Raw genomic sequence first — 26661 nt, 5'->3', positions numbered from 1 at the left:
TACGTCACCTCATCTGACTAGTCTGTTTTATATAACACAAAAACACTCCAGGTTAAGCAAATGGTCATGAAAGGTCAGCTAATGCAACTACCAACCTACTCCTCATATTTAGTTTACATTTTAATTTTTATTAAAAAATTGAGTTCTACAACAGTTTATTAAAAACCTGTGCTTCTCATTTAGGCCAGAAGGAGAACATGCATTCTCAATTAAGCAAAGTTTTTAAGCTAACTGACTCTAAAAGGTCTTTATTACTGTGACCAAATTGTAACCAACATCCTACTAAAGTTCTCACACTTAGCCACCCACATTAACTAATGCTGCTGGACAACTGACATTGTTTTTTGCTTCCAAGAAACTCGAAAAAAGAGGCAGCTGGGTGAAAGAACAGTTTATTTATTATAAAGAGTCTGTTGTATTCTACTTATAAAAGGACAAATAAAGTTCATTTTTCTTGATTTTGTCCTAAGAAATGTATCAGATGGTTTAGTCATTAAGACTGCTCAAAGCTCAAGATAAGTATTATTTGATTCAGAAAAAATAAGAATAAAAAATGGTGCTGGGCTGCTATTCATGCTATAAACAAGCTATCTCCTCAATAAAATGTTTTTACTTTTTCATGAAACTATTCCACTGATTTGATATTTGGCTTTCTACTGCCATTCACTAGTACAGCATCTGACACATATTGAATACTCATTGAAATAAATCCCTAATGATATTATCAACCATAATATTGAAAGGAATAATTCTTATAATGCTGAATTAGGCAATATCCCAAATCTGACTGCAGACCCTTCCTTGCCCTACCTAGACCTATTTAAACAACTCCTTGAAGACAATTCTGCAATTAATGCCAAGCAAATAGATGGGCAAACAACTGCATTTCAGTTTAGCTGAGGCTATCAAATTGTTCTCTGCCATATATGGACATTTTCCCCTTTGTTACTAAAACAAAAAATTCTATTTTGTATTCTTCATTTTTTGGCAAAGTGATAGAATAGCCATAAATCAACAAAATTTTACAAGTATCATTTTGGGTATTAAGTTAAGGTCATTTTTTTGTGACAAAGCTTAAATTCTATTACAACTACACAACAAATTAGATAAGGGCAAAGAGTATTGTTTCATTAAGAAAAATGTGTTCCTCAAACCTCAAAGAAGTCATCACTCCTTCCTGCCCAAACAAAATCAAAATTATTACAAACACCATTTTTCTCAAAATATGATCTGACATTTTGGCTGAGCCATTTTTAAAATGGCTACTCAAGAAAAACTTTCCCTTAATTTACTCCTTGGAAAAAAATGATAAATTTCTTACTGGAATTAAGTGATTGGAACTGACTGGGTTTTATCTTTTTATTACAATTTTTTAAACTGAGAAAATAAATGACATGATATGTCAATCATGAAAGTTTTTTATCTAAGTCTTATTTTTAATTATGCTCCAAGTCAAACCTGGCATAAGATATGTTTGAGAAGAAAATTTAAAAATCTTTTGACTTTCTACACTAATTTAGAGCTAGAAATCATCTAATCCACTAAGTCTCCAAATTGATAAAATAATCTCCCTGTTATCAGCTAAGTAAGTAAGTAGCTAAACTGGGATTTTTAATTTGCTTGTCCCTGACTCCAGGGCCAATGTTCTTCCCAATCTTGCCATGGAGTCAGTAGGGTTCTAGAAACAACAATGAGAAAGGGAAGGGAAAAAGGAAGGGGAAGGCTTGGTGTTAACTAATTTAGTCCCCAAATGGTCGGTAGGTATCAAGAAACAGTTCCTGAGGTTTCTGGCAGTCTTTCATTTCTAACCAGCATTCCACATTGGATGTCAGTTATGTCTATATCCACATAATAAATGCAAGCAGCACCTGTATTACAAGAATTAAGTCAACACTGAACACTAAACACATAGGGACTTTATTGAAAAATATGCCACAGAAACATACACACATAACATTTAGTCTAAATACTTAATGTGCACAGAGGGAATGAGTATAGCATGCTAAAAATAATTTTAATCTACAGAATATCTGTAAACAGTTTTCTTAGAGTAATTTCAAATAAGTCAGTTGATGGATATTTACACAGTAACAAAAGAATTTTTCCTCTATTGTGCATCCTATTCAACATTTTTTTTCACCCTCCATACCCAACAGCCCCCATCACCTGACCCTCTCTCCAGTCCCAATCCCCCAAATTACCAAAGTCTGATTGGCCTAGTTAATTTCCAGACTACTTTTCTGAAAATATGATTTGGCATGTTAGCCAAAGACAATTAATTATTGGAGAATTAATGTATGCTATTTTATACTCAAGACCAACTGAAATAATAAATTATCTACAATGAGTTTTAAAATAAGAATTTTTGTATTTGAAAAAATTGTCCAAAGGACTGGTAACAAATATTTTGAAAAAAATTCAAAAGGTCAAATTCAAAAAATCTGATGCAAATGAATATAATTAATTAACCATTATATTATTCCATCTGTTCAAAGAAAAGGATTGTATAATTAGCCCCAGTGCACAAAAAAGAGAAGTCTGTTTCTCCATTTCTTTCCAAATCACTAAATAAAACAGGAACAGACTGAGTTTTAGAACTTCTGAATCTTGGTAAGATTAAATGCTAAAAAATCCCCAAAGGTACAGAGAATTGATTGTCCCCATAAAGTCACTAAATCAAGAAATCATACTAGTTAGTAAGGAATTAAACAGAAAATCTAAGACAAAAAATTGATGTTACTACAAATAAAATGTTTAATATGTTCAGAGATTTTTTTTTTCACCCAGCTATCTGAACTCTGAGTAGTTTGAAAAAAAAATCATGAATGGTAATCACTGAAATGTTACTGACTACACATGAGCAAATCCAGAGCAGGAACAAACTCACTTGGTAGTTGTGAGTTAATAATCTAATATATCTTTAGAATCAGAGATAATCTGTAATAAAGAATAGTTCAGATAACTGCTAAACTGGACAAGAAAAAAAAAATCTGGTATCTAAAGCCAGAAGCCAAAATTGCTGGCAAAAATATTTTCAGAAAAGGTCCCAATACAAGTGATAATGACACAAAATACAGGTCATACAAACTGTCTCCTACCCAATTCCAATCTTTAAAACAATATAAAAATCACTCTCTACCTGCAAAGCGCAGAGGTGCATCTTTATCCAAGGCAATCAAAGGAGGATCCAAGAGGACTGTGTTGTCATTTTCTGTGACTATACCATGATATGTCGTTTCAATCCAGGGTTTGTGCTTGTTAACTATTAAAAAAAAAAGAAAAAGGGCAAGGAGGGAAGAGAGATAGGGAAGAATTATAAGGTTAGGAATATTATTTTATCCTCTGAATAATGAAAAATACATTTTCAGACAGAACCAATGTGCTGAATTGTTTTTGCTTAATTATTATATGAGGGGATCTCTAATTTTATAGATCAAAGAAATTATTATTCTCAAATAATGTTTACAAAAGACCAAAAAACTCATAGAAGCCCAAAGAGAGCCACTTCATAACTATTATAAGCCTAAAAAAAAAAACATACATGATAGAAGCTTATGCTGCTTGTTAAAATAGTTAATTGGTCAGTTCCTAATAAGAAATCTGAATTTAAAATTCTTTAACCTCACAACTATTTCATAAAATTTACATGACTAAAATGACACCATCTGCATTTCAATAATATTTGCTGTAAAAATCATCACCCAAAGTTTGACTAAACTCTGAACTAGGAAATTCAGGACCTGGTTATTTCCCAACATAATGAAGGACAAGAAGAAAATAATCAGACTGTGGGGTTTCCAGGAGTGAGGAAAGCCAGGGTTCAAATCCCATACCTAGCATACAAGTGCTAGCTGTGTGACCCTGAGAAAGTCACTTAAGGAAACCGAGACTCAGAGGTCAGCTGTAAAATGAGGATACTGGACTCGATTTGGGATTCCCAAACTTTTTCATGTCTTGGAACCTGAGACAGTCTGGTAAAGTCTAATAACCCTTTCTCTGAGTAATGGCTTTAAATATATAAAATAAACTGAATTACAAGGGAAAACAATTATGCTGAAGTAGCAACCCAAATATTTTTAAAAACAAGTTCATGAGTTCCAGGATAAGAAGCCCTGGACTATATGGTCTTTAAGTTTCTGGCTCTAAATCTATTTTTTCTGTGAACTTTGAAACCTCGAATAAAAATTTAATCTACTTCAGACTAAGTATTTTTATCCTAACAAAATTAAAATATTTGTTTTTATCAATGGCAACAGTTGAACATCTATTGGGCATTGTAATGGGGAGAAAAACAGAAGGAAGAAATGATTATAACATAGAAAATTAAAGTAAGAGACTCCTGAATAAATAGAGAAGGGACTGGATCCACAATTTCAATGGTCAAGGGAATTCCTGAGTGAGGAAACTCACACAACCAGTATGGAAGCTGTCTAGAGCAGAGGCAGGGGGAAACAAGTGGCCCCATAAAGACTAAATGCAACCAAGGAAAAAGTATTTTAACAAAATAAAACAAAAACACAATAAAACACAGATAATCTGAATCTGTGGTATTGTGGCCATCAGCAGGGAGTTTTATGATTCTATTTGGGTTCAACAGCATTGGTCTTAGAAAACAAAGAGAGAAGTAAAGGGACTCCCTTGTATGGGTTTCCCATGGGTGTGGGTTTTGAAGTTAGACCTCTGTGTAACTGCCTTAAGTCTTAAGAAATATTAAGATCCCCAATTTACAGGCACTGTGGTTACTATTTTTACTATAAGGATACTGTCCCAGATGCAGGTTAACCACATTTCTTAAGATGAACTCTAGCCTTTTCTTTGTATTTGTCTTGTTTTCTTCATTTCCTCCCTCTCAAACTCTCCCCTCTTATTCAACACCTCACTTTCCTTCCCTTCCCCACAAATGTTTCTCTACAATTCCTGAAAGCTTTACTAAGTACACTGTAGGAGGAAAATCCTCCCCTTTATTAAAGGTTCTATTAATTTATAACTACAGCATATATTCAAATAGGTATATAAATTCAATATGATAAAGGCATAAACACAAAGCACTGTGTAAAGTAAAAACCTTCTCCAAATGGAAGGATCAGGAAACTCCATGGAGTAAATGACATCCGAATTTTAATAGTCCAAGTCTTGGAAGGCAAAGGCAAAGGGAATACTGCAGGTAGGGGATACTAAGCTGGGGTGAGAGGGGAAAGTTGAGGATCTTTGTAGAAAATTAGAAAATGCAGAAAAGAATCAAGTGGGTCTTGAAGGCCAGGCTACATACCTTGGGCTTTACTGGCTAGGCACTAGGGGTAATACAAACAGATGAAGGTTAAACCTGCAAGTCTGGGAGCCACGAGATACCCAGCCACCTACTGGGAGGAAATGGGAGCCCGGCAGAGAGCGGTCGCTGTGGGAAGGGAAGGAAAAGACAGACTGAAGGGGTAAAAGCAACCCCTCTTAGCAAACCAATGAGATAAGGGAGGGATGAAGCTGAGTAAATGGGAGCGCCCCGTTGGAGAGAGCAAGGAACCAGAAAGCTTGGACTTTGGGGGAAAGGCCCAAGACCGATCTGGGAAGAGCTACCCCCAAGACACAGCTGGAAGTGGGCAGAGTGAGTCACTGGGGAGGGTCGCAAGGCTGGAGGGAGGGCCCCTCCATTTGACTGTTCGGCCCCAAATGCTCATTGGCCATTGGCCACTAGAGGGCACCCTGGCTTCATGAGCACCACCACCCACCAAAGAATTTCTGGCCCAGGACGTTCCAAATTCCACTTCAACGCACACTTGCTGAAATCCTGTCACACCCAAGGTTCTGTGCTAGGCCCCAGCAAAAAATCACTCCAGGAGTGGTATAGGATCATGTGAGAGGGACCCAATGTCGGAGGCCAGTCTGGGCAATAGAGGTCTTTTCCAATCTCCTGCTTCCCTACAACAAACCTGGCCCTTTGGCCAGGAATAGCTATTGACAATATAGGCAAATAGTTATTGGTGATATAAATAGCTGTTGGTGATATAAATAGCTATCAGTAATACAGATAAATAGCTATCAGTGATATAGACAAATAGTTATCAGTGATATAAATAGCTATAGTAATACAGATAAATAGCTATCAGTAATGTAGATAAATAGCTATCAGTGATGTAGACAAATAACTATCGTTGACAAATGGCTATTGGTGATGTAGATGTAGACCCAGCTCTCCCGCAGACATAGGAAATGTGAAGAGTTACCAGGCCAGAATTCAGGAACACCAAATGGATCTACAAAAGTTGACACCTCTGAAGACAGAACCTACATTACAAAAACCAAGGACAAACTAACTGGACTTGAATGACAAGGAAAAGGAGGGCTGCAGAATCCCACCCTCAGGAAGTCCCTAAGGAAACAAGCCGAATGGAGTCGGGATGACACCTTCCACGAACAGGGCTTTCTCTCACAAGTTCCAGGGCTAAGGCCATTCCCAACCACATCTCGGTCCTCTCAGACATGGGCACGGACTCCTCTGTAGGAGGCCTGGGGGACTTTTGCCAGTGCCCTTCTACAAACCCCTCCACTGGCCATGCTAGAGGCTCCTCTATAAATCGAGGTACCAAGGAGGCCGGTGATCCCAGATGGCTTTTGCTCTAATAACACAACCAGCCCTCCTCCTTTTTCTGGCCACAGATTTCTGACAAACATCCTTTACAGCCTCTTAGCAACACCCTAAAGTGCCCTCTGGGCATGTTCCTGCCTTCAAAAAATTCTTTAGGAACATAACAGCAAAAACACTAAGACTTACACTACGGTCTTATTTTAAGTCCAACCAAATCACAGATTCACAGCTCAATCCCCTGAAGAGGTTTGCATTAATTAAGACTGTGAGCTCTGTCCCAGTCTTTGTGACCCCGATCCAGGTCTTCTCAGCTGAGATACTGGAGCAGGTGGCCATGTCCTTCTCCAGGTCATTTTACAGATGAGGAAACAGAGGCAAACAAGATTAAATGACTTGCCCAAAGTCACATTACTAGGAAGTGTCTGAGGCCAGATTTGAATTCTACCACTGCACCACTTTGCTTCCCTATGATCATAGTTTCACCAAAATAAAGATACTACCAGGTCCTTCTTTCACATAAAAAAAAGTCTGGAAAAAATTAATACCTTTATTTTCAAAAAAAATTTTTACCATTTTTAAAAGGCAACTTTGTCCAACCATGCTTCACCTTAAAAGCTACTATTGTCCTCATTTTACAAAAAGGAAATTAAGACTAAGTGACTTGCCCAAGGTCACTCATCTTAAGTGCTCTGATAAGAGAATTTTTCTGACTTGGCTCTACTGCTGGAGTTTCCTTTAAAGATATAAGTTCACTAGCTAGAGCTTGTAGAATTTAATGGAGACATCTAAGGTTACCTTGGGTTTAACTGGTTAGTAATAGAAGAATTTCTAGTAACTAGATATAGCTCTGACATAAATGGTTATAAATTCCAGTTATAGCTTACCTTAGTGTTTACTGACCAATTTATAATTTTTCCTGATTTAGATTTTCCTCTTCTGCTCCACTGCTCGACCTTCCCTTTCTGCCTGCTGTAAAATTTCATTCTGTCCTCCTGATGTAACTAACCTATGTAAAGGTGCTAAAACTGAGGCTCAGGATCCACTTGTTTTTATATCCTGGGCATTCATGCTCAGAATATAATAAACCAGTTATTAAAATGTTTCTGTTGATTGATAAGCATGATTGGCAGTGGCACCCAACACATGCTTGATAACTTCAATAACATCAATACTTATATGCACATCAAGCATGACAAACAATTTACAAATTGTTTCCTGCCAAAAGCAATTTATATTACAGGACAAAGCAGTCAGTCAGTAAATAAATATTTATTAAGCTCCTACTATGTGCCAAGCACAGTGCTAAGTGCTGGGATACAAAAGAGAGACTGCCCTCAAGAAGCTCCTAATCTAATTAGGGAGACAATACACAACTATGTACAAACAAGCTATATATAAGACAAATAGAGAATAATCAGAAGAAAGGCCCTAATAGAATTAAAAGGAGTTGGGAAAGGCTACTTGTAGAAGAGACATTATTTGGGATTTAAAGGAAACCAGAGAAGCTAGTAGGCAAAGATGAGGAAGGAGAAGGTTCCAGGCATGGGGTGGCAGCCAGAGAAAACGTCCAGAGCAAACAACTAAAATCAAACCATGACATTTTCATCAAGGTATGTTTCTGTGACCTTCATAGAGGTCTGAATCAAAAAATTAAATGTTATAAAGCATAAAAGAAATAAAATTCACAAATAGATTCATAATTCAAAATGTCATTTTATTTCCAAATATTTTCAATTATTAGCACAACTGTATCTAAACTACCCCCTAAAGTGGCAGCACATTAAAGGGATTTAGCTGATTCTAAAGAAAGCATGAACTTTTCAATATTTAATGAGTTTTATTAATATTTCAGCATTCTATTTGCATTATAAAACTTCTACAGACATTCTGGGACTGGCATTTCTTCTATAAGCAGAAAACAAAACTAAATCTAGAGACTGGTGCAATTGAAATGAAAATTTACAAAACTAAAGAAGGGACTTCCTACTAATATGGCAACCTAAAAAAGCAGGCTGTCTGCCTCTCCCAAACTCACTCTAGAAAAACCCTAAAGTTTTGTACTGTACCAAATAACAATCAAGAAATTCAAGAGGAGAATAGAATAAATGACATCTTCTACCCTAGAACTGTACAAAATATTATGCTAAAGACTACAAGCAATACAAAAGGGGAAACATTTCAAAGCCAATGCCAACAAAACCAGAGATAGGACATAGGTAGTCTGCCAAAAGCAGAAGGATCCCCTGAGAAAACCCCAGAGTGGTCTGGAATCTTAAAAGCCTTAGGGAGCTGCAGCAGTGGGGCAGCTTAGAATAACAGCCCAGGCCTCATGGCCCCAGAAAGAACCTTAATGATCCAGGCACCCTCAAGTTGTAAGATCTGGGGGACCTTAATCCCAGAAGGTGGAAGTCTTCAAAAGAACCCAGAGCTTCTGGGGAGAAACCAAAAACCTCAACTCCAACCATCTCATCCAAAACCATAAAAAGGATTGAGTCTAGCCTTGGCCCAAAACTCCTATTCCAAAACCAAGGCTACGTAAATGAAAAAAAAAAAAAAAAAATCAAAGAAAATAACAACTGGCATAAAGAAAAATTACTGAAAATCTAATTCTATAACAACTGCTAGTAAGAATTCATGAATATTTGGGAAAAAAATAACAAAAAGGAAACAAATGAGTTCTTGAGGAAAGAATTGGAAGAATAAAATAACAAGAGAGTGATCAACCTCACCCAAGCAATGAAGTGCCTAAAAACTAACACAGAACAAACAAAAATCATTGACTCTATTAGACAACAAGCAATATTAGAATAAAATCCAAATGCCCATCAATTGGAGAATGACTGGGTAAATTGTGGTATATGAATGTTATGGAATATTATTTTTCTGTAAGAAATGACCAGCAGGATGAATACAGAGAGGTTTGGAGAGACTTACATGAACTGATGCTAAGTGAAATGAGCAGAACCAGATCATTATATACTTCAACGATACTGTATGAAGATGTATTCTGATGGACGTGGATTTCCTTGACAAAGAGTTCTAACTCAGTTTCAATGGATCAATGATGGAAAGAAGCAGCTACACCCAAAGAAAGAACACTGGGAAATGAATGTAAACTGTTTGCATTTTTGTTTTTCTTCCCAGGTTATTTTTACCTTCTGAATCCAATTCTCCCTGTGCAACAAGAAAACTGTTTGGTTCTGCACACATATATTGTATCTAGGATATACTGCAACATATTCAACATGTATAGGACTGCTTGCCATCTAGGGGAAGCGGTGGAGGAAGAGGGGAAAAATCGGAACAGAAGTGAGTACAAGGGATAATGTTGTAAAAAATTACCCTGGCATGGGTTCTGTCAATAAAAAGTTATTATAATAAAAAAAATTTAAAAAAAGAATAAAATCCAAAGAGTGAAAAAATATAGAAGAAAATATAAGATATCTGATATAAAAATATGTTGGGCAAAAAGAAAGAATTTTAAAATCACTGGACTCCCTAAAAACCAAATTTTTCTAGAAGAGGCCTGGGCACTATAAGTCAATAAATCATAAATGAAAACAGTTCATATCTAATAGGATCAAAGAGCAAAATAAAATAAGAATACATTGATCATCTCCTAAAAGAAATCCTCAAAGGAAAAGACCCATGTATGCCCAAGCCAAAATCCAGAGGTCCTCTTCAAAGGGAAATATCCAGAAAGTAGCTGAAGTACAAAAGAACCACCGTCAGAATCACACAAGATCTGGCAGCTTCTGCTAAAAAACAGAGATCATGAAAAACAATATTCCAAAAAGCAAAAAAGGTAAGATTTCAATCAAAAATAATTAAATCTGCAAAGTTTAGGATAATTGTGCATGGGAGGAAACGGATGTATAGTGAAATGAAATTTTCAAGCACCCCTAATTAAACAAACAAACAAAAAAAAAAAAAAACAGTGCCAAATGGAAACGTTGAAATACAAACAAAAGACCAGAGAAACCTAGAAAAGTAAAGCTATTTGAGCACCTGGAAGAGCTCTATGACACAAAGCTAAAATTCCAATGGAAGAGAAGAAACAAGTATCTCTTCAAAACCTGGATGTCTTTAAAGGACACTGCGGAAGTGGAACAAGAAACACAGAGCTTGGGGCAGCTAGATGGCTCAATGGATAGAGCACTAGCCCTGAAGTCAGGAGGACCTGAGTTCAAATTTGACCTCAGACACCTAACACTTCCTAGCTGTGTGACCCTGGACAATCACTTAACCCCAGGTACCTCGGCAAAAACAAACAAACAAACAAACAAAACCAGAGGTTCTGGAGTTGGACTGGTTTTGCTCTGGAGGTTTTAAGAGGGATAAAAGGGAGGACAAGGGGAGGAATACCAGTATAGAAAGGAAGTAAAGGGTGGAATTTGTTATTTCTCATAATTGGAATGTGTGAAAAGAATGCTGCTGCTGCGGCTGCCGTTGCTTGTCCTTCATTCTCCAAGAGGACCACAGACAGCACAAGGGTGATGGGCTTGCACACAAACTGAACATAAAAAGGCGTAATCCTGAGTGAAAAAAAGCAGCGGATGACCTCTGTATCTGAAACAGACAAAGGCAGGCTGAAGACAGTTTGGTACAGAAAGACTTCAAACTCAACAGGAAAAACAAGTAGAAAAGGGGAAAGGCCAGGAGAGAAGAGTTACCAAAAAGCCAAGCTTTCTGACCCTCACCAGAAGCCTGGGGTAAGGGGGTATAGGGAAAAAAGAAAGGGAAACTAAAGGGGCCTGAAGCTGCCTCTTATAACATCTGAGGAATGACTAGATAAACTCCAGGATATGAATGTAACAGTGTAGTAACTGCATTGTAAGAAATGTAAAAAAGAGATTTCTGGGTAGTATGAATTGATGCAGAAGGAAATGAGCAGAATCAAGAATGCATATTATACAAGGACAAAAATATTGTAAAGAAAACAACTTTCAAAGATTTAAGAAACCTGATCAAAGCAACAGCCTCAAAGGGGCTGGCAATGAAAGTGTAGTCTCCCAAAGAGAGAACAAACCTGTTACCCAGCTTCAGACACAAGGTGCTAGTTGAGACAGGACGTGGTCACTAATTGAGTTTGGTTTTGTTTGAAAGCTTATTTGTTACAAGGAGCTTTCCCTTTCCCTTTTCTCTCTTGGTTAATATTGGGGAAGAGAAAATTAAGGAGGAGATGGAGCTAGCAATAATGAGGCAAAAAAAGAGAAGACCATTTCATCATTTTTTAAAATTTTGCAGAAGAGAACAGAAAGAAATTCAGAAGAAAGCACAGATAAGCAAGATGGTTTCTAAAAGTAACGTGAAGAATTAGAATTATTTACTTTCAGCAAACAATATGAAACAGATTCATGATTTTATATAGAATCCTCTTTTTGTATTTTACTCTGGCTAAGAAAATACTTTTTTGGAGTAGAGGGAGGATTAAGTTTATAAATTTTTAAATCTATAGAGGGATTCCAGGGCTGACAACTGTTTTTTAGGTAACAAAACCAAAGAATCTTAATCAGAACCAAATGGATGCTTATATAAAGAACTGATTCACCCTGGATTTTAGATAACAGTGGAACATTTTCACAGGAAGTCAAATCTTGGTGAGGATTCTAATATTTTGGCTAATATAGGATATACGTATGATTTATTCTTATTTGCAAAACAGAAAATTTCAAAATATATTTGGTTCTGTTCTTTAAGTCGCAAATCAATGTCCAATTAACTTTTTAAAATACCAACCTTAAAGAATAAACTACTCAACTTTAGTATATTAACTTTTAGATCTACAATACTGTAAACCAGTATTTGGAGCCTGAGGTCATCTAGTTCAACTAGGTCCCTTACAAACCAAGTAGTAGGATCAGAGTTTGAATTTGGGTACCCTACTGAAAATGAAACATTCCTTCTACTATGGCACATAACTGACCTAAAATAATTTTGAGCTTAAGACTTATCAAATATACTTTTTAACCTCATCCTGTTGGGTAACCATGTTTTACCATACTGAAATTTACTTAATCAAGAATCCTACAAATATCTGAATGTATATATAAGAGGGCTCAGCCACTTTGAACAGTCTAAACATCAGAATAATGATCAATTATTTTTAAAACTTTCTGGTAAGTTGGTACCTATAATACAAAGTGTTAATTTTTTTTCTTTAAAATGGTGTATCCCAAGGAAGAAAACAGAGACAAAATGGCAAGTAACTAGGAAGAACAAAACACAAATTCAGAAAAGGATAACAATGTCAAACCACCTACATGCAAAGTCTCAAATAGGTGAATTGGTCTCAGGCCCAAAAAGAACAACTGAGAAAACCTCCAAAATGATTATAAAATCAAATTAAGAGAGAAAAAAGAAAAATTTTGAAAAGAAATGAGAACACTGCAAGAAAATCATGAAAAAAAGAGTGAAAAGTTTGGTAAAGAAAACACCAAAAATAGAAAAAAAAATGTACAAAAAAATCACAAAAAGAAAGTTGGCCGAAAAGAAGAGACAAATGCTAATTGAAGAAAATAATTCCTTAATGATAAGAATTAGACAAGTAGAAGCTAATCACTCATGAGACAACAAGAATCAAACAAAATCAAAAGAATGAAAAAATAGACAAAAATATGAAATATAAACAGATTGCAAAACTGATCCTGGGGAGATAATTTAAGAATATTAGGCTACCTGAAAACCATGGTCAAAAAAAGCCTACACATTATATTTCAAGAAATTATTGGGAGGCAGAGCCAAGATGTCAAAGTAAAGCCAAAAACTCCCCCAAACTGCTCCAAATTGGCACCCTCCTTCTTGGAAACAGAACCCCACTTTAACAAAGGGTTAAAAGCCAACTAATAGACTAGGAAAATGAGCAGACAACAGAAGAGTTTCTGACCGGAAAATGACAAGGAAGATCAAAACACACAATCAGTAGATGCCTACATCCAAAGCCTCCAAGAAAAATAAGAATTGGGCTCAGATCATAGCAGAGCTCAAAAGAGATTATGAAAATCAAGTAAGGAAATAGAGGAATTAGAAAAAGATTTGAGAGTAGTGCAAAAAAAAATGCAAAAAGCTAATGAGACGATTGCTTTAAAAAGTAAAATTGGCTAAATGGGAAAAGAGGTACAAAACCTCACTGAGAAAAATAATTCCTTAAAATTAGAAAGGAGCAAATGGAAGCTAATGACTTCATGAGAAAAAATTTCATTGGAAAAACAACTGACTTGGAAAATAGATCCAAGAGAGATAATTTTTAAATTACTGGTTTACCTGAAAGTCTTGATCAGAAAAAGATCCTGGAAAGAAATTATCAAGGAAACCCATCTTGATATTCTAGAATCAGAGAATAAAATAGAAATGAAAAGAATCTACTGATCACCTCCTAAAAGAGATCTCAAGCTGAAAACTCCTCAGGAATATTATAGCCAAATTCCAGAACTCCCTGGTCAAGAAGAAAATATTGCAAACATCCAGAAAAAAAAGAATTCAAATATAGTGGAGCCACAATCAGGATAACACAAGACTTAGCAGCTACTACATTAAAGGACTGGAGGGCTTAGAATATGATATTTCAGAAAATAATGGACTAGGATTACATTAAGAATCATCTACCCAGCAAAACTGAGAATAATCCTTCAGAAGAAAAGGGAGATATTCAATAAAATAGAGAATTTTCAAAAATTCATTATGAAAAGACCAGAGCTGAATGAAAAATTTTATTTTCAAATACAGGAGTCTGGAGAAGCATATGGAGTTAATCAGGAAAGTGATATCATAAGAGACTTAATAATGTAAATTTTTCTGTTTACAGTGCTACATAAGAGGATGATACTTTTAACTCTTTAGAACTTTCTCATTATTGTGGCAGTTAGGGAGGAGTATATATAGACAGAAGACACAAGTATGAGTTAAATATGAAGGGATATCTTAAAAAATGGTGAAATTAAGGGGTGAAAGAGGAATGTATTGGGAGAAAGGAAAAGGGAGAAGTGGAATCGTGTAAATTATCTGACATAAAAAAGAGGCAAGAAAAAGAGGGGAAGAGGGGGAGGAGAAAAGGGGAGTGAGTGAACCTTACTCTCATTAGAATTGGTCTTAGCAAAAGGGAGCTGGGAAAAGAATTTGTCTTTATGGCGTGTCTGACCAGTGGAATGAATGACCTTGATGTTCTTTTACCAGATGGGCTCCTGATTCTCCAGCTTGTCAGTGTGTGACAATTTAAACTAGACATTTAGACAAATGTCAGACTAGAATGACATTTCGTCTAACAGACTACAAAATTTTAAAACCTTTAAGGGACTGGAGTTTTTTTATTTTTTGTTTTTTGTTTTTTTTTTTATAACTTTTTATGAACAGAACCCATGCCAGAGTAATTTTTTTACAACACTTTCCCTTGTACTCACTTCTGTTCCGATTTTTCCCCTCCCTCCCTCCACCCCCTCCCCTAGATGGCAAGCAGTCCTATACATGTTGAATATGTCGCAGTATATCCTAGATACAATATATGTGTGCAGAACCAAACAATTCTCTTGTTGCACAGGGAGAATTGGATTCAGAAGGTAAAAATAACCCGGGAAGAAAAACAAAAATGCAAACAGTTTACATTCATTTCCTAGTGTTCTTTCTTTGGGTGTAGCTGCTTCTGTCCATCATTGATCCATTGAAACTGAGTTAGAACTCTTTGTCAAGGAAATCCACGTCCATCAGAATAGAACTTCAAACAGTATCCTTGTTGAAGTATAAGATGATCTCTTGGTTCTGCTCATTTCACTCAGCATCAGTTCATGTAGGTCTCACCAAGTCTCTCTGTATTCATCCTGCTGGTCATTTCTTACAGAACAATAATATTCCATAACATTCATATACCACAATTTATCCAACCATTCTCCAATTGATGGGCATCCATTCATTTTCCAGTTTCTAGCCACTACAAACAGGGCTGCCACAAACATTTTGGCACATACAGGTCCCTTTCCCTTCTTTAGTATCTCTTTGGGAAGGAACTGGAGTTTAGGGAGACAGAGTAGAAAAAAATATATTTAACACTTTCCCAAAAGCTATGGGAAGTTTTAAAATCATCACAGAATAAAAATAAAGTTTTCTTCAAGTATGACAAACTATAACTTAGTAAATTGCCCGCTAACATATCAACAGGGCTAAAGCAGTTTTCTCTCAAACATGCCACTATATTCATTCTACCTTCAAGAATCTCAACAGTACTCAGTTGTAAACTATATAAGAAATGAGACATCATGGCCTATCTCACAATTAACTCAAGAATTACCATTAGAACATAAGCAATAGGAATGCTTTAAAAAAAGAAAAAGAAAAAAGAAACATTTTAAACTCTTCCATTTTTATAAATCTGTTCTAATGCCAATTATTAACAAACCTTTTTAATGCTAGTCAGTCATGCTAACCCCCACAAAGACCACAATTTTCCTTATGTTAGCAAGCACTTAACATAAGTTCAACAAAAAGTAGGATGTTGTTATCAATAAACATCTACTCTGTGCCAGACAGTGTTAAGCATTAGGGAGGGGGAAAAGGTCAGAAGACAGACCCTGTTCTCAAGGAACTCATTATCTAATGAGATAAAAACCATTATATACAACAAGCTACGAACAGGATCAACTGGCAATAATCGGCAGAAAGGGCAGCATGAAGAAGGATGGGGAAAGGCTTTCAGGGAGTGGGATCTGAGCAGAAGCCTGGAGCAGGAATGAGGGAGAGCATTCCAGGCACTGTGGGAGGGGAGGGAAGGAGGGTAACCCGTGAAGACCCCAGAGCTGGGAGATGGAGCATCTCATCCAAGGAACAGAAGCAAGGAGGGCAGGGTCACTGGATCACAGAGTATGTTTGGGGCAGCAGGAGGGAGAGGGGGACCCCTAAAATGCAGATATTATATAATAAAACAACTAACATTAAAACTCCCTCACAAGCCCAGAATCCACCCGATTCTTCATATAATATGGACTGTTAACTTTAAATCTTCTGACTTTGTTGAGGATATTTGATAACTTCCATGGTTAGCATCTGAGGTTCACCATTATCCTATTAAAAAGATTAGGATGCTGGCTAATGTCGACATCAGGGAATAATGACAGCTAACATTTATATAGATCTTTAAGGTTTACAAAACACTTTGTGTGTGTGTGTGTGTGTGTGTGTGTGTGTGTGTGTGTGTAACCATATTTTATCCTTACAACAACCATGTGAGTACTCATTAGTATTATATCATTTTATAAAGAAACTAAGTGTCAAGGAGGTTAAGGAACTTGCCCAGGGTCATTCAAATAGCAAGCACATGAGTTAGGATTTGATTCAGGTCTTCCTGACTGAAAGTTATGATTGATATACTAGGCTATCAGGCTGCCTGGGAAGAACTGGAAAATTAATAAGTTGTTCTTCCTCATTACATTGTAAGCCATAGATAAGTTCATCCTACTCTTCTATAATTAAACTCATCAAAAGGCTAATTATAAACTAGAAGTTTTTTGAACCGCAGGCACAATACAGCCACATCCTGAAAACTAAAGTTTTGTTTTCCTCCAGCAAAATGAAGTCTGTAGAACTCACTGAAGCTACTGACTGCAGAGAAAAACAAGAATTCTAGATGTTACAGCTGAATCAATAAACTAATCTTTCCAGTGAACAAGGCATGAGATATTCTCCAAACAAAAGTTATTTTGTTATAGTTCCTCTTAAAATAAATTGTCATTAAAATCAAAAGCTGTTCACACACACAAAAAGCAAGAAAGGCACAAGTAATAGTACCAATATATTGTTAGCCTACGGAGAAGTACATTTAGCTCCAGGTGTTACATTTAAGGAAAGACACTGATAAGCCATAAAGACAAATTCTTTTCCCAATTCCCTTTTGCTGAGACCTAAGAGTTCAGCATTTAATATACATGCAGGCTTCAGTTACAAGAAGAAGATCCTAAAGTTCTGTCTGGTTGTTTTTAAAGGAATTGGTATGTTTTCTCTGTCCCATTTCTATTTTGCAAGAACAAGCTGTTCCCCAAACCCAGCTCATTTTCCCTGGTGCTAGAAAGAAGGAGAAAAAGAATAAAGAGAGGGGAAATGGAAGAAAGGTTAGTGAAAGATTAGAGCCAAGCTCAGGAATACAGTATCTGATTTCAGAAAGGGCTGAAGAGATCTATAAACTGATGCTAAGTGAAGTGAATAGAACCAAGAGAACGTTGTACACAGCAATAAGATTTTGTGATGATCAACTCCATTGGAAGTAACTTTTTTCAACAATGAGGTGATTCAGGCCAATTCCAATAGATCTGTGTTGGAAAGAGCTATCTGCATCCACGGAGAGGACCATGGGGACTAATTGTGGATACAACTTAGTATTTTCACTTTTGTTGTTGTTTGCCTGCTTGTTTTTTATTTCTTTTTTTTCTCCTTTTTTGATCTGATTTTTCTTGCATACATGATAAATGTAGAAATACGTTCAGAAGAATTACACACGTTTAACCTATAGTTAATCTATATTGGAGTGCTTGCTGTGTAGAGGAAGGGAGGGAAGGAGAAAAACTTGGAACACAAGGTTTTGCAAGGGTGAATGTTGAAAACTTTATCTTTGCATGTATTTTGAAAAATAAAAAGCTGTTATTGTTATTATTAAAAGGAATACTTCATTAAAGACTTAAAGCTTAAAAAATTGAAATTACTTGTCCAACATCACAAAATAATTGGCAAAGCAGTTCTCAGGCCTCCATTTCAAATCTCAATGGACTATCATGACCAGATCAACATATCTATTCCAAAGAGCCAAACCAAAGTTTTTTTCTAAATTAGTGAATCCAGCTAGAGCTCTACATAACTGGGATAGTCTTTCAGGTACCAGTTATGTCAGTACCAAAATGAAATAATGTAAGACTTTAGTAAAGGTAGAATATTTTTTGTTACATTAAAAATACCCTAAATCAACTATGTAAGCTCCTATGTGCCAAATACAAGGCAAATGAGAAAAAAGAATGTCACTGCCCTCAAAGAATTTATATTCTATCAGGGAAAGCTGTGTATGAATGTGTATGTATGATGTATCTCACACACACTATATATGTAATATACATATATGTACACATACATATACATATATGTATATACAAAATAAACAAAAAGTGCTTAGGAAAGAGCACTAATTCTAGAGCACCAGGAAGAGGAAAGGCCTCTTGAAGAAGCTGAGGTGAGTCTTAAATAAGAATTCCTGCAGACTGATCTAAGGAAGGTATACATTTCAGACACTGGGAATAACCAGTGTAAAGGCATGGAGCTGAGAAAAGTAAATTGCCAAGTATATGGCATAGCAAGGAAGCCAACTTAACTGGACTTTAAAAGGCTTGATAATGGTGTTGATGACATACAAGGTAGCTAAGTAGTCCAGTGGAAAGAGAGCTGGACCTGGAGCCAGAGAAACTCCTCTTCCTGACTTCAAATCTGGTCTTGGACACTTATTAGCTGTGTGACCCCAGGCAAGTCACTTAGCCCTCTGTGCCTCAGCTTCCTTGTCTATAAAATGAGATGGAGAAGGGAATGGCCAACCACTCCACTACTTCTAGCAAGAAACTTCATATGGGATCATGAAGACTTGGACACAACTGAAAAACAACACAACAATAAAACATAAGAAAGGTGTAACCATGGTGTAAAGAGATTTAAATGTCAAAGAGGAGTGTAAATTTGATCCTATAGACAAGAAGAAAGCACTGGATTTTCCTGAGTAAATGCAATATTGTCAGACCTGTATTTTAGGAAAATTATTTCAGAACATGAATTGTTGTGGGATTGAAGCAGAGAGAACAATTAGGAAGCTGCTGCAAGAGGTCAGACTAGAGGTAATGAGGGCCTGAATTACGCTGCTGCCTGTGAGAGTAGTGAGAAAGGGATGGATTTGGGAAATGTTGTATGTAGAAGGAAAAGTTGAGGATATTGCCAAGAATGAAAACTTAAGATAAGTAAAAGAAAAGTGAATAATCCAGGCAGAAATAAGATAGTTTGGATGAAGGGTGGAATGGGGGGTAGAGCAGAGAAGATGAACTCTGTTTAGGACATTGTGAGTTTGAGATGCCTACAGAACATTCAGTTTTGAAAAATCCATTAAGTAGCTGCTGATGTGGAATCAGTGTTAAAAAGAAAGTCCATATTTTTGTCTTTCTTCCCAAGTTATTTATACCTTCTGAATCCAATTCTTCCTGTGCAACAAGAGAACTAACTGTTCGGTTCTGCACACATATATTGTATCTAGGATACACTGTGACATATTTAGCTTGTATACGATTGCTTGCCATCCGGGGGAGGGGGGTGAAGTGAGGGAGGGGAAAAGTTGGAACAGAAGTGAGTGCAAGGAATCATGTAAAAAAATTACCCAGGCATGGGCTCTGTCAATAAAAAAGTTATAATAAAAAATAAATAAATAAATAAAAAGGAAAAAAAAAAAAAAAAAAAAAGAAAGCCCAGAACTGGAGATTTAAATCTGGAAATTATCTGCACAAACATGAGAAATCCATGAGAACTAATGAGGTCACCAAGTGAGAGAAGAGAAGGGGACCATGGACAGGGTCTTGGTATAGTAGGAATTTTAGCCAAGATGTGCTGAACAGCTCAAAGTGGGAACATGAATGCCCTTGAGTTTCCTCATTTTTCAAATAAAGCAACATGGAAAAGCAAAAGCACACTAGATTGGGAATCAGGAGATCAAGGCTACAGGCCCAGATCTGCCACTAGCTAGCTATTTAACTTTAGCCAAGTCACTTGAATTTGAAGCCCTTTAAGAACACAGATTAAACCCTATTGCTGTCCCATCATTTTTCAGTCACTTCTGCGGATCCCCTAGGTTTCTTTGCAGAGATTCTGGAGCAGTTTGTCATTTCCTTCTCCAGCTCATTTCACAAATGAGGAAACCGAGACAAAGAAGACCAAGTGCTGTGCCCAGGGTCTCACAAAGGTTGGATTCGAACTCGGGGAGATGAGTTTCCCTGACTCCCAGCTCAGGGCTCTGGGCACTCTGGTGCCCCTGCTGCCAATCCTCCAATCACTCATGCCTCCATCCCAACAGTGCAAATGTACCTGGCCCTATCACACTTGTGCTGGGTGGGCCTGGTCTTTCAGGCTGTGCCCTGATCCACAGCCAGAACACTTCTTTCATTTTAAACCTCTCTGGCTCCTTTCACCTTTTGGCCCCCACTGAGGCTCCTGGCTCTACCTTCTCTCAGAGGTTCTGACCGAGGCACAGGCAGTTGGAACACTCATTCTTCCCTACCTCCACTGAGCAACCTTTCCTGTTTTAAGGTATGGGTTATCCAATACAGATCCTATACTCTACCCGTCTGCCTCCTCAGGGCATTTTCCTTTGTTAAATGAGTTCACTGACTAGCTTACAGTCTCTCTCCTTCCCTCCCTTGCCTTTATACTAGGAGATTTCAACCTGTTACATGTTAATCTTCCCTTAAATATAATATTCTCATTCTTGAATACACTCAATTCTCATTACTTACCCCTCCACTCCATCTCACACAGAGACGGTCATATCCTTAATCTTGCCATCACTCACAAGTGTTACACTTCCTTGTTCACAAATGCTCAAACTCCTTTATGTGATCATAATCTCATAATTATTTCATCTTTTCCTCTTCCCAAAATTTCAATCGAGCAACACCGGCCCTTCCATTGTGCTCTGCAGAATGCCTGTTCCATAGGCAACAAACTTTCCTTCATCTTAAATCTTTTTTTCTCCCAGTCCTTCCAAACATTGGAATCCTTCAATTGCATTCTTTATATCTCTTTGTATATCTCTTAGTCTTAGAGCTTAAGACTTAATTAACATAGTGCCTGACATACAGTAACACTTAAGTGCTTATTGACAAAAAGACTGAGTAAATTGAGGGAGTAAGATTAGATGTTAAAAGTTTCTTTTATCTGTAAAATTCAACAATTCTAGGATTCTTCTATTTGGTACCTGAAAAAAAATCAGATGGTGTATCACCAGACATTCAGATACTAATGGTAAATAAATTACTTAGTTTTTGTACAATAATGTTAATTTCGCCACCAAAAACTATTTAATATGAAAAGAAGTTGTCAGATCTGAACTTTGTTAGATAATAAAGGAAGCTTAAAGTTACCATATTCAATTAATTTCATTTTTAAAAAAAACTGAGCTGCTCAGATTGATTTCAGAAAGGCCTGGAGGGACTTACATGAACTGATTGAGTGAAATGAGCAGGACCAGGAGATCATTATATACTTCAACAACAATACCATATGATGATCAATTTTGATGGACGTGGGTCTCTTCAACAATGAGATGAACCAAATCAGTTCCAACAGAGCAGTAATGAATTGAATCAGCCACACTCAGCGAAAGAACTCTGGGAGATGACTATGAACCACTATATAGAATTCCCACTCCCTCTATTTTTGTCTGCCTGCATTTTTTATTTCCTTCACAGGCTAATTGTACACTATTTCAGTCTGATTCCTTTTGTTCAGCAAAATAACTGTATGGACATGTATACATATGTTGTATTTAACTTATACTTTAACATATTAACATGTATTGGTCAATCTGCCATCTGGGGGAGGGAGTGGGAGGAAGGAGAAAAAGCTGGAATAAAAGGTTTTACAACTGTTAATGCTGAAAAATTACCCATACATTTATCTTGTAAATAAAAAGTTATTAATTTAAAAAAAGAAATGAGCTGCTGAAACTATAAATGAATGTGTGTACATATGTATATAGATTCTATTTTCCAATAGAAAATATGAAAGACATTAAAATTATTGGTAACATACTATCAAGGCAAGCAAAGGCAATATTAAGAAATATAAATCATTTAAAAATTTTTATAAGCATGCAGTTGATCACTATATTTACCAGTAGATGTCACTATATCACCATTAGTTACAATGAAAGATTTTTAGTAACAAAAAAGATACAAACCCAAAATAGAATATTTCCTGGGCTATGAGAAAGACTGTATAAAGATTCTATAGGTGAGTGTGAGTGGGTACACACACCCCCCCCCCCCAGGGTTTGCAGTAATACATGCTGCATTGCTGACCACATGAAACTCCTTCCGTGACTCCTCTTTATGGCACAAGACTTACCTCTCAGACTACATCCTATGGCTTTTTCACTTAATCCTCTTCACTTTTCCTCACTTAATTCACTTAATCACTTTTCCTCATTCAGCCTGTGAATCTATTAATCCAAATCCTTAGTATCCTGTTTTTCCTTATTAATATCTTTCCCCCTCGAAAATCTCATTCAGTGTCACAAGTTCAACTTACTTCATTCAATGGGAGTATCTCCCAAATCTTCATCCCTATTCCTGCTCTCCTCTCCGTGCTCTAGACTTCCAATTTTCTACTAGAATTTCCATTTGGTTATTCCACTATAATTACTTCAAACTAAATCGATTAAAAAACAACAACAACAACAAAGAATAGTCTTTCCAAAACCCAAAACAAAAAAAGTTTTCCTTCTCAACTTCCTTGTTTTTTAAATCAATGGTGTCATCTTATTCTCTGATACCTAGTACTAGGAAAATTAGAAGCTCATCTACCATTCTGTTTAATCTGAAACATACAATCACTTGCCAATACAAATATTTGATTTGTATAACTATTTTATATACCTGGGATCACGTAAAAATTTCTCGAGTGAACAGGGATTGTGACTAGAAAAAGTTCTGCTTTCTTTTCATCAGGAATGTCTGGAAGTCCTTTCTACCAGATACTGTAAAAACCCAAGCCCAAGGCCCATCAGTCACATGTGCCACACAACACTCCTGAATGCAGCCCGAATCAGATTAAAATGTAATTTATATTTAAGAAAATTAAAAGCACAAAAAAACATAGGTAATATTAACATGTGGTTTTCTAAGTTAAAATGCAGCCTGACTTTAGTGACCCTGGTTTCTATTTACATTTGCACTTTTTATGAATATCCTATCTTTTTTTGTTGTTTTTGTAATTTTGCCATCTTATAAGAGACAATCTAATCTATAAAGATCCATAGTTCTCCCATAGAATTATATCAGTTTTTCTGGATAAGTCATTCCTGCTAATAAGTCTACATTTTTTTACTTTTTGGAATAGTATCCAATCCTCTCCACTACTTTGGAATTGTCTTGTGTGATCCTGACAGTAATTATTCTATGTATAAACTTTTATTTTGTTACTTGAAGCATTTTTTTCTCATGTCTAAAAAAGCTCTGGATTTTGTGCATGATATTCCCAGGAGTCTCATTCTGAGGTTCATTCAGAAGCTGAGAATAAAATTTATTTCTCCTTTGCTCCTTGTTCTAAGTGATCTAAGCAGTTTTATTTCATGATTTCTTGAAATAACAATATTCAGGGTTCCTTAGTTATGACTTACAAATTCTCAAATTATCTCTGCTTGATCTGTTCCCCAGGTCATTTGTTTCTTTTTTTTATGAGATAGATATCTAACGTTTTTGTTTTCTCAATCTTTTGTTTTAGTATTTCTTGTTGTCTGATGTAGTCATTAACCTCCTATTTGGTCCATTCTAATTTTCAGGAGTCTGTTGCTTGTGTAGTTAGTACTTTCTTGGTCATGCTCATTATTCTCTTTCCAAGCCTTTTCTCTCCAACATTTATTTCTTTTCCATTCCTTTCCTCAATTATTCTCATTTCATTAATAATAGCATTTTAAATTCCACCTCTTTCAAACTTTCTAGCCGAATTTGTGTCCAAGATGTGTTTGCCTTTGAAGATCGTTGTTTACTTAGTATAGATCTTTTAGAACTTCTAGGTTTGCATCTTGTACATCCAGAACCTCATAATAGCTCTTTTGTATCTTATTTCATGTAATCATTCTTTCAATGATCTTCTCAGAACAACTGAGCAGCTGGCCTTGCTGGGAACTTTTTCAAAGTGAATCTGTGACCCAGAATCCTCTGGGAGATGTCCTGGTACTTTTCTGAGTAGGACATGAGACCACATACTGCTTTGGATACTTGTGAGATTCAGGTTTATACTGAGTCCTAGTCAATGGTCTAAACCCTGCACTGCTTGCCTGTCTTGAGTTCAAGATCTAATCTAGGCATCATCTGGAGTTCTGATTCTGAATCTGTGTCACTGGCCTGCCCAGTTACAGTTTTTACTCTAGTCCCTTTTTTGTTGTTCAGTCATGTCCAACTCTTCATGATCACATGGATTACAGCATAACAGATCCTTCTATCTTCCACAACCTCTCCAAGTCTGTTCAAGTTCATGTTCTCTGTTTCCATTATCTATCCACCCAACCCTCTGCTATTCCTTTTTATTTTTGTTTTCAATCTCTCTCAACATCAGGGTCTTTTCCAAAGATTCCCATTTTCTCATTATATGGATAAAGTATTTAAAAAGCAGTTTTGGTGTTTTTCCTCTTGTGAATAGTCTGAATTCAAGGGACTCTTTTAAAAAGTCTTCTCCAGCATCATAATCTGAAAGAGTCAATTCTGCAGTGCTCAGCTTTCCTGCTAGTCCAAAACTCACAGCCACACATTGCTAATGAAAAATCCACAGGATGTTCAGATTTGCCATAGCTTTTCCTTCAAAGAATAAGAGTCTTAGCTGGGAAAAAAAAATTTGCAGCTAATGTTTCTGATAAAGGGTCCATTTCTAAAATATATAGAGAACTGTGTCAAATTTATAAGAATATGTCATTCCTCAATTGAGAAATGGTCAAAAGATAAGAACAGACAATTTTAAGACTGATGAAATTAAAGCCATCTCCAGTCATATGAAAAAATGCTCTAAATTTCTATCAGAGAAATGCAAGTTAAAACAACTATAAGGTACTATTTCACACCTTTCAAATTACTAAGATGACAGGAAAAGATAATGATAAATGTTGGAGGGGATGTGAGAAAACTAGGACACTAATACATTGTTGATAGAATTGTGAAATGATCCAATCATTCTAGAGAACAATTTAGAACTATACCCAAAGGGCTATGAATCCTTTGATCTAGCAGTGCTACTACTGGGTCTGTATCCTAAGAAAATCATAAAGGAGGGGAAAGGATCCACACGTGCAAATTTGTGGCGGTAAAGAACTAGAAAATGAGTAAATGCCCATCAACTGGGGAATAGCTGCATAGGTTACGGTATATGAAAGTAAGGAAATATTATTGTTCTATAAAAATGATGAACAAGCTGATTTTAGAAAGGCCTAGAAAGATTTATATGAACTGATACTGAACTAAATAAATAAAACCAGGAATACAGTGTACACAGTAACAGTAAAATTATACGATGATCAATTATGAAAGACTTGGTTCTTCTCAATAGTTCAGTGATCCAAGGCAATCCCAATAAACTTTGAATAGAAAACGTTATGTGCATCCAAAGAGAACTATCAAGAATAAATGTAAATAACATGCCATGTTCACTTTTTTCCCTTCTGTTTTTTCCTCTCGTGGGGTTTTTCCCTCTTGTTCTGATTTTTCTCTCCCAACATGATTCATCAAGAAATGTGTATTTTAAAAAATAATGTACATGTATAACCAGAAAAAATAAAATTAGAAAAAAACTTAAAACAAAACAAAGAATGAGTCTTTTGATTTCATGGCTATAGTCACCATCTGCAGAGATCTTTGACCCAAGAATATAAAATCTGACAGTGCTTCCAGTTCTTTTCCCTCTTTTTGCTAAGAAGTAATAGGACCAAGATCAGTTGTCAAGATATTAGGTTTTTTACATTAACTTTCAAGTCAGCTTTTATATTTTCCTCTTTCATCCTTATTGAGCTTCTGAATCACCTGTAGATCAAATTTATGATCTTAGGCTAGAAAGATGGCTCACTATAGTTTCTTTTTTAAGTTAGCATTCACTACTCAGATTGGTTTTCTCCTTACATCATTGTTGGAGTAAATGTCAGGACAGCTTGGCTATAATGCTTCCTCCTACTCTGCATCTTGGCTGCAAAACCTGCAATTTCTTTTCAATATCCATTACCACCAGGACATGCTTTAGTCTTTTTATAGTCTCAGACTACAGAGTACCTGTAGCTCTCACCTATAGCTCATCCCATCTCCAAATGTAGATTACTCTAATAGCTTCCC

General features: G+C 36.2%; 1 protein-coding gene across 4 annotated transcripts in view; it reads right to left on the bottom strand.

The window, feature by feature from the left end:
* Window positions 1-26661, bottom strand: part of CLSTN1 (calsyntenin 1) — an 86396-nt gene that overhangs the window by 35792 nt on the left and 23943 nt on the right. For all 4 annotated transcript variants that reach the window (XM_031962903.1, XM_031962905.1, XM_031962904.1 and 1 more), the window contains exon 2: window positions 3140-3262. In XM_031962903.1, the coding sequence (XP_031818763.1) occupies window positions 3140-3262 (123 nt within the window). The remainder of the gene's footprint in view (window positions 1-3139; window positions 3263-26661) is intronic.

The sequence above is a fragment of the Sarcophilus harrisii genome, chromosome 3 (assembly GCF_902635505.1).
Source record: "Sarcophilus harrisii chromosome 3, mSarHar1.11, whole genome shotgun sequence".
NCBI lineage: Eukaryota > Metazoa > Chordata > Mammalia > Dasyuromorphia > Dasyuridae > Sarcophilus > Sarcophilus harrisii.
This window is presented reverse-complemented; position numbering and strand designations above follow the sequence as displayed.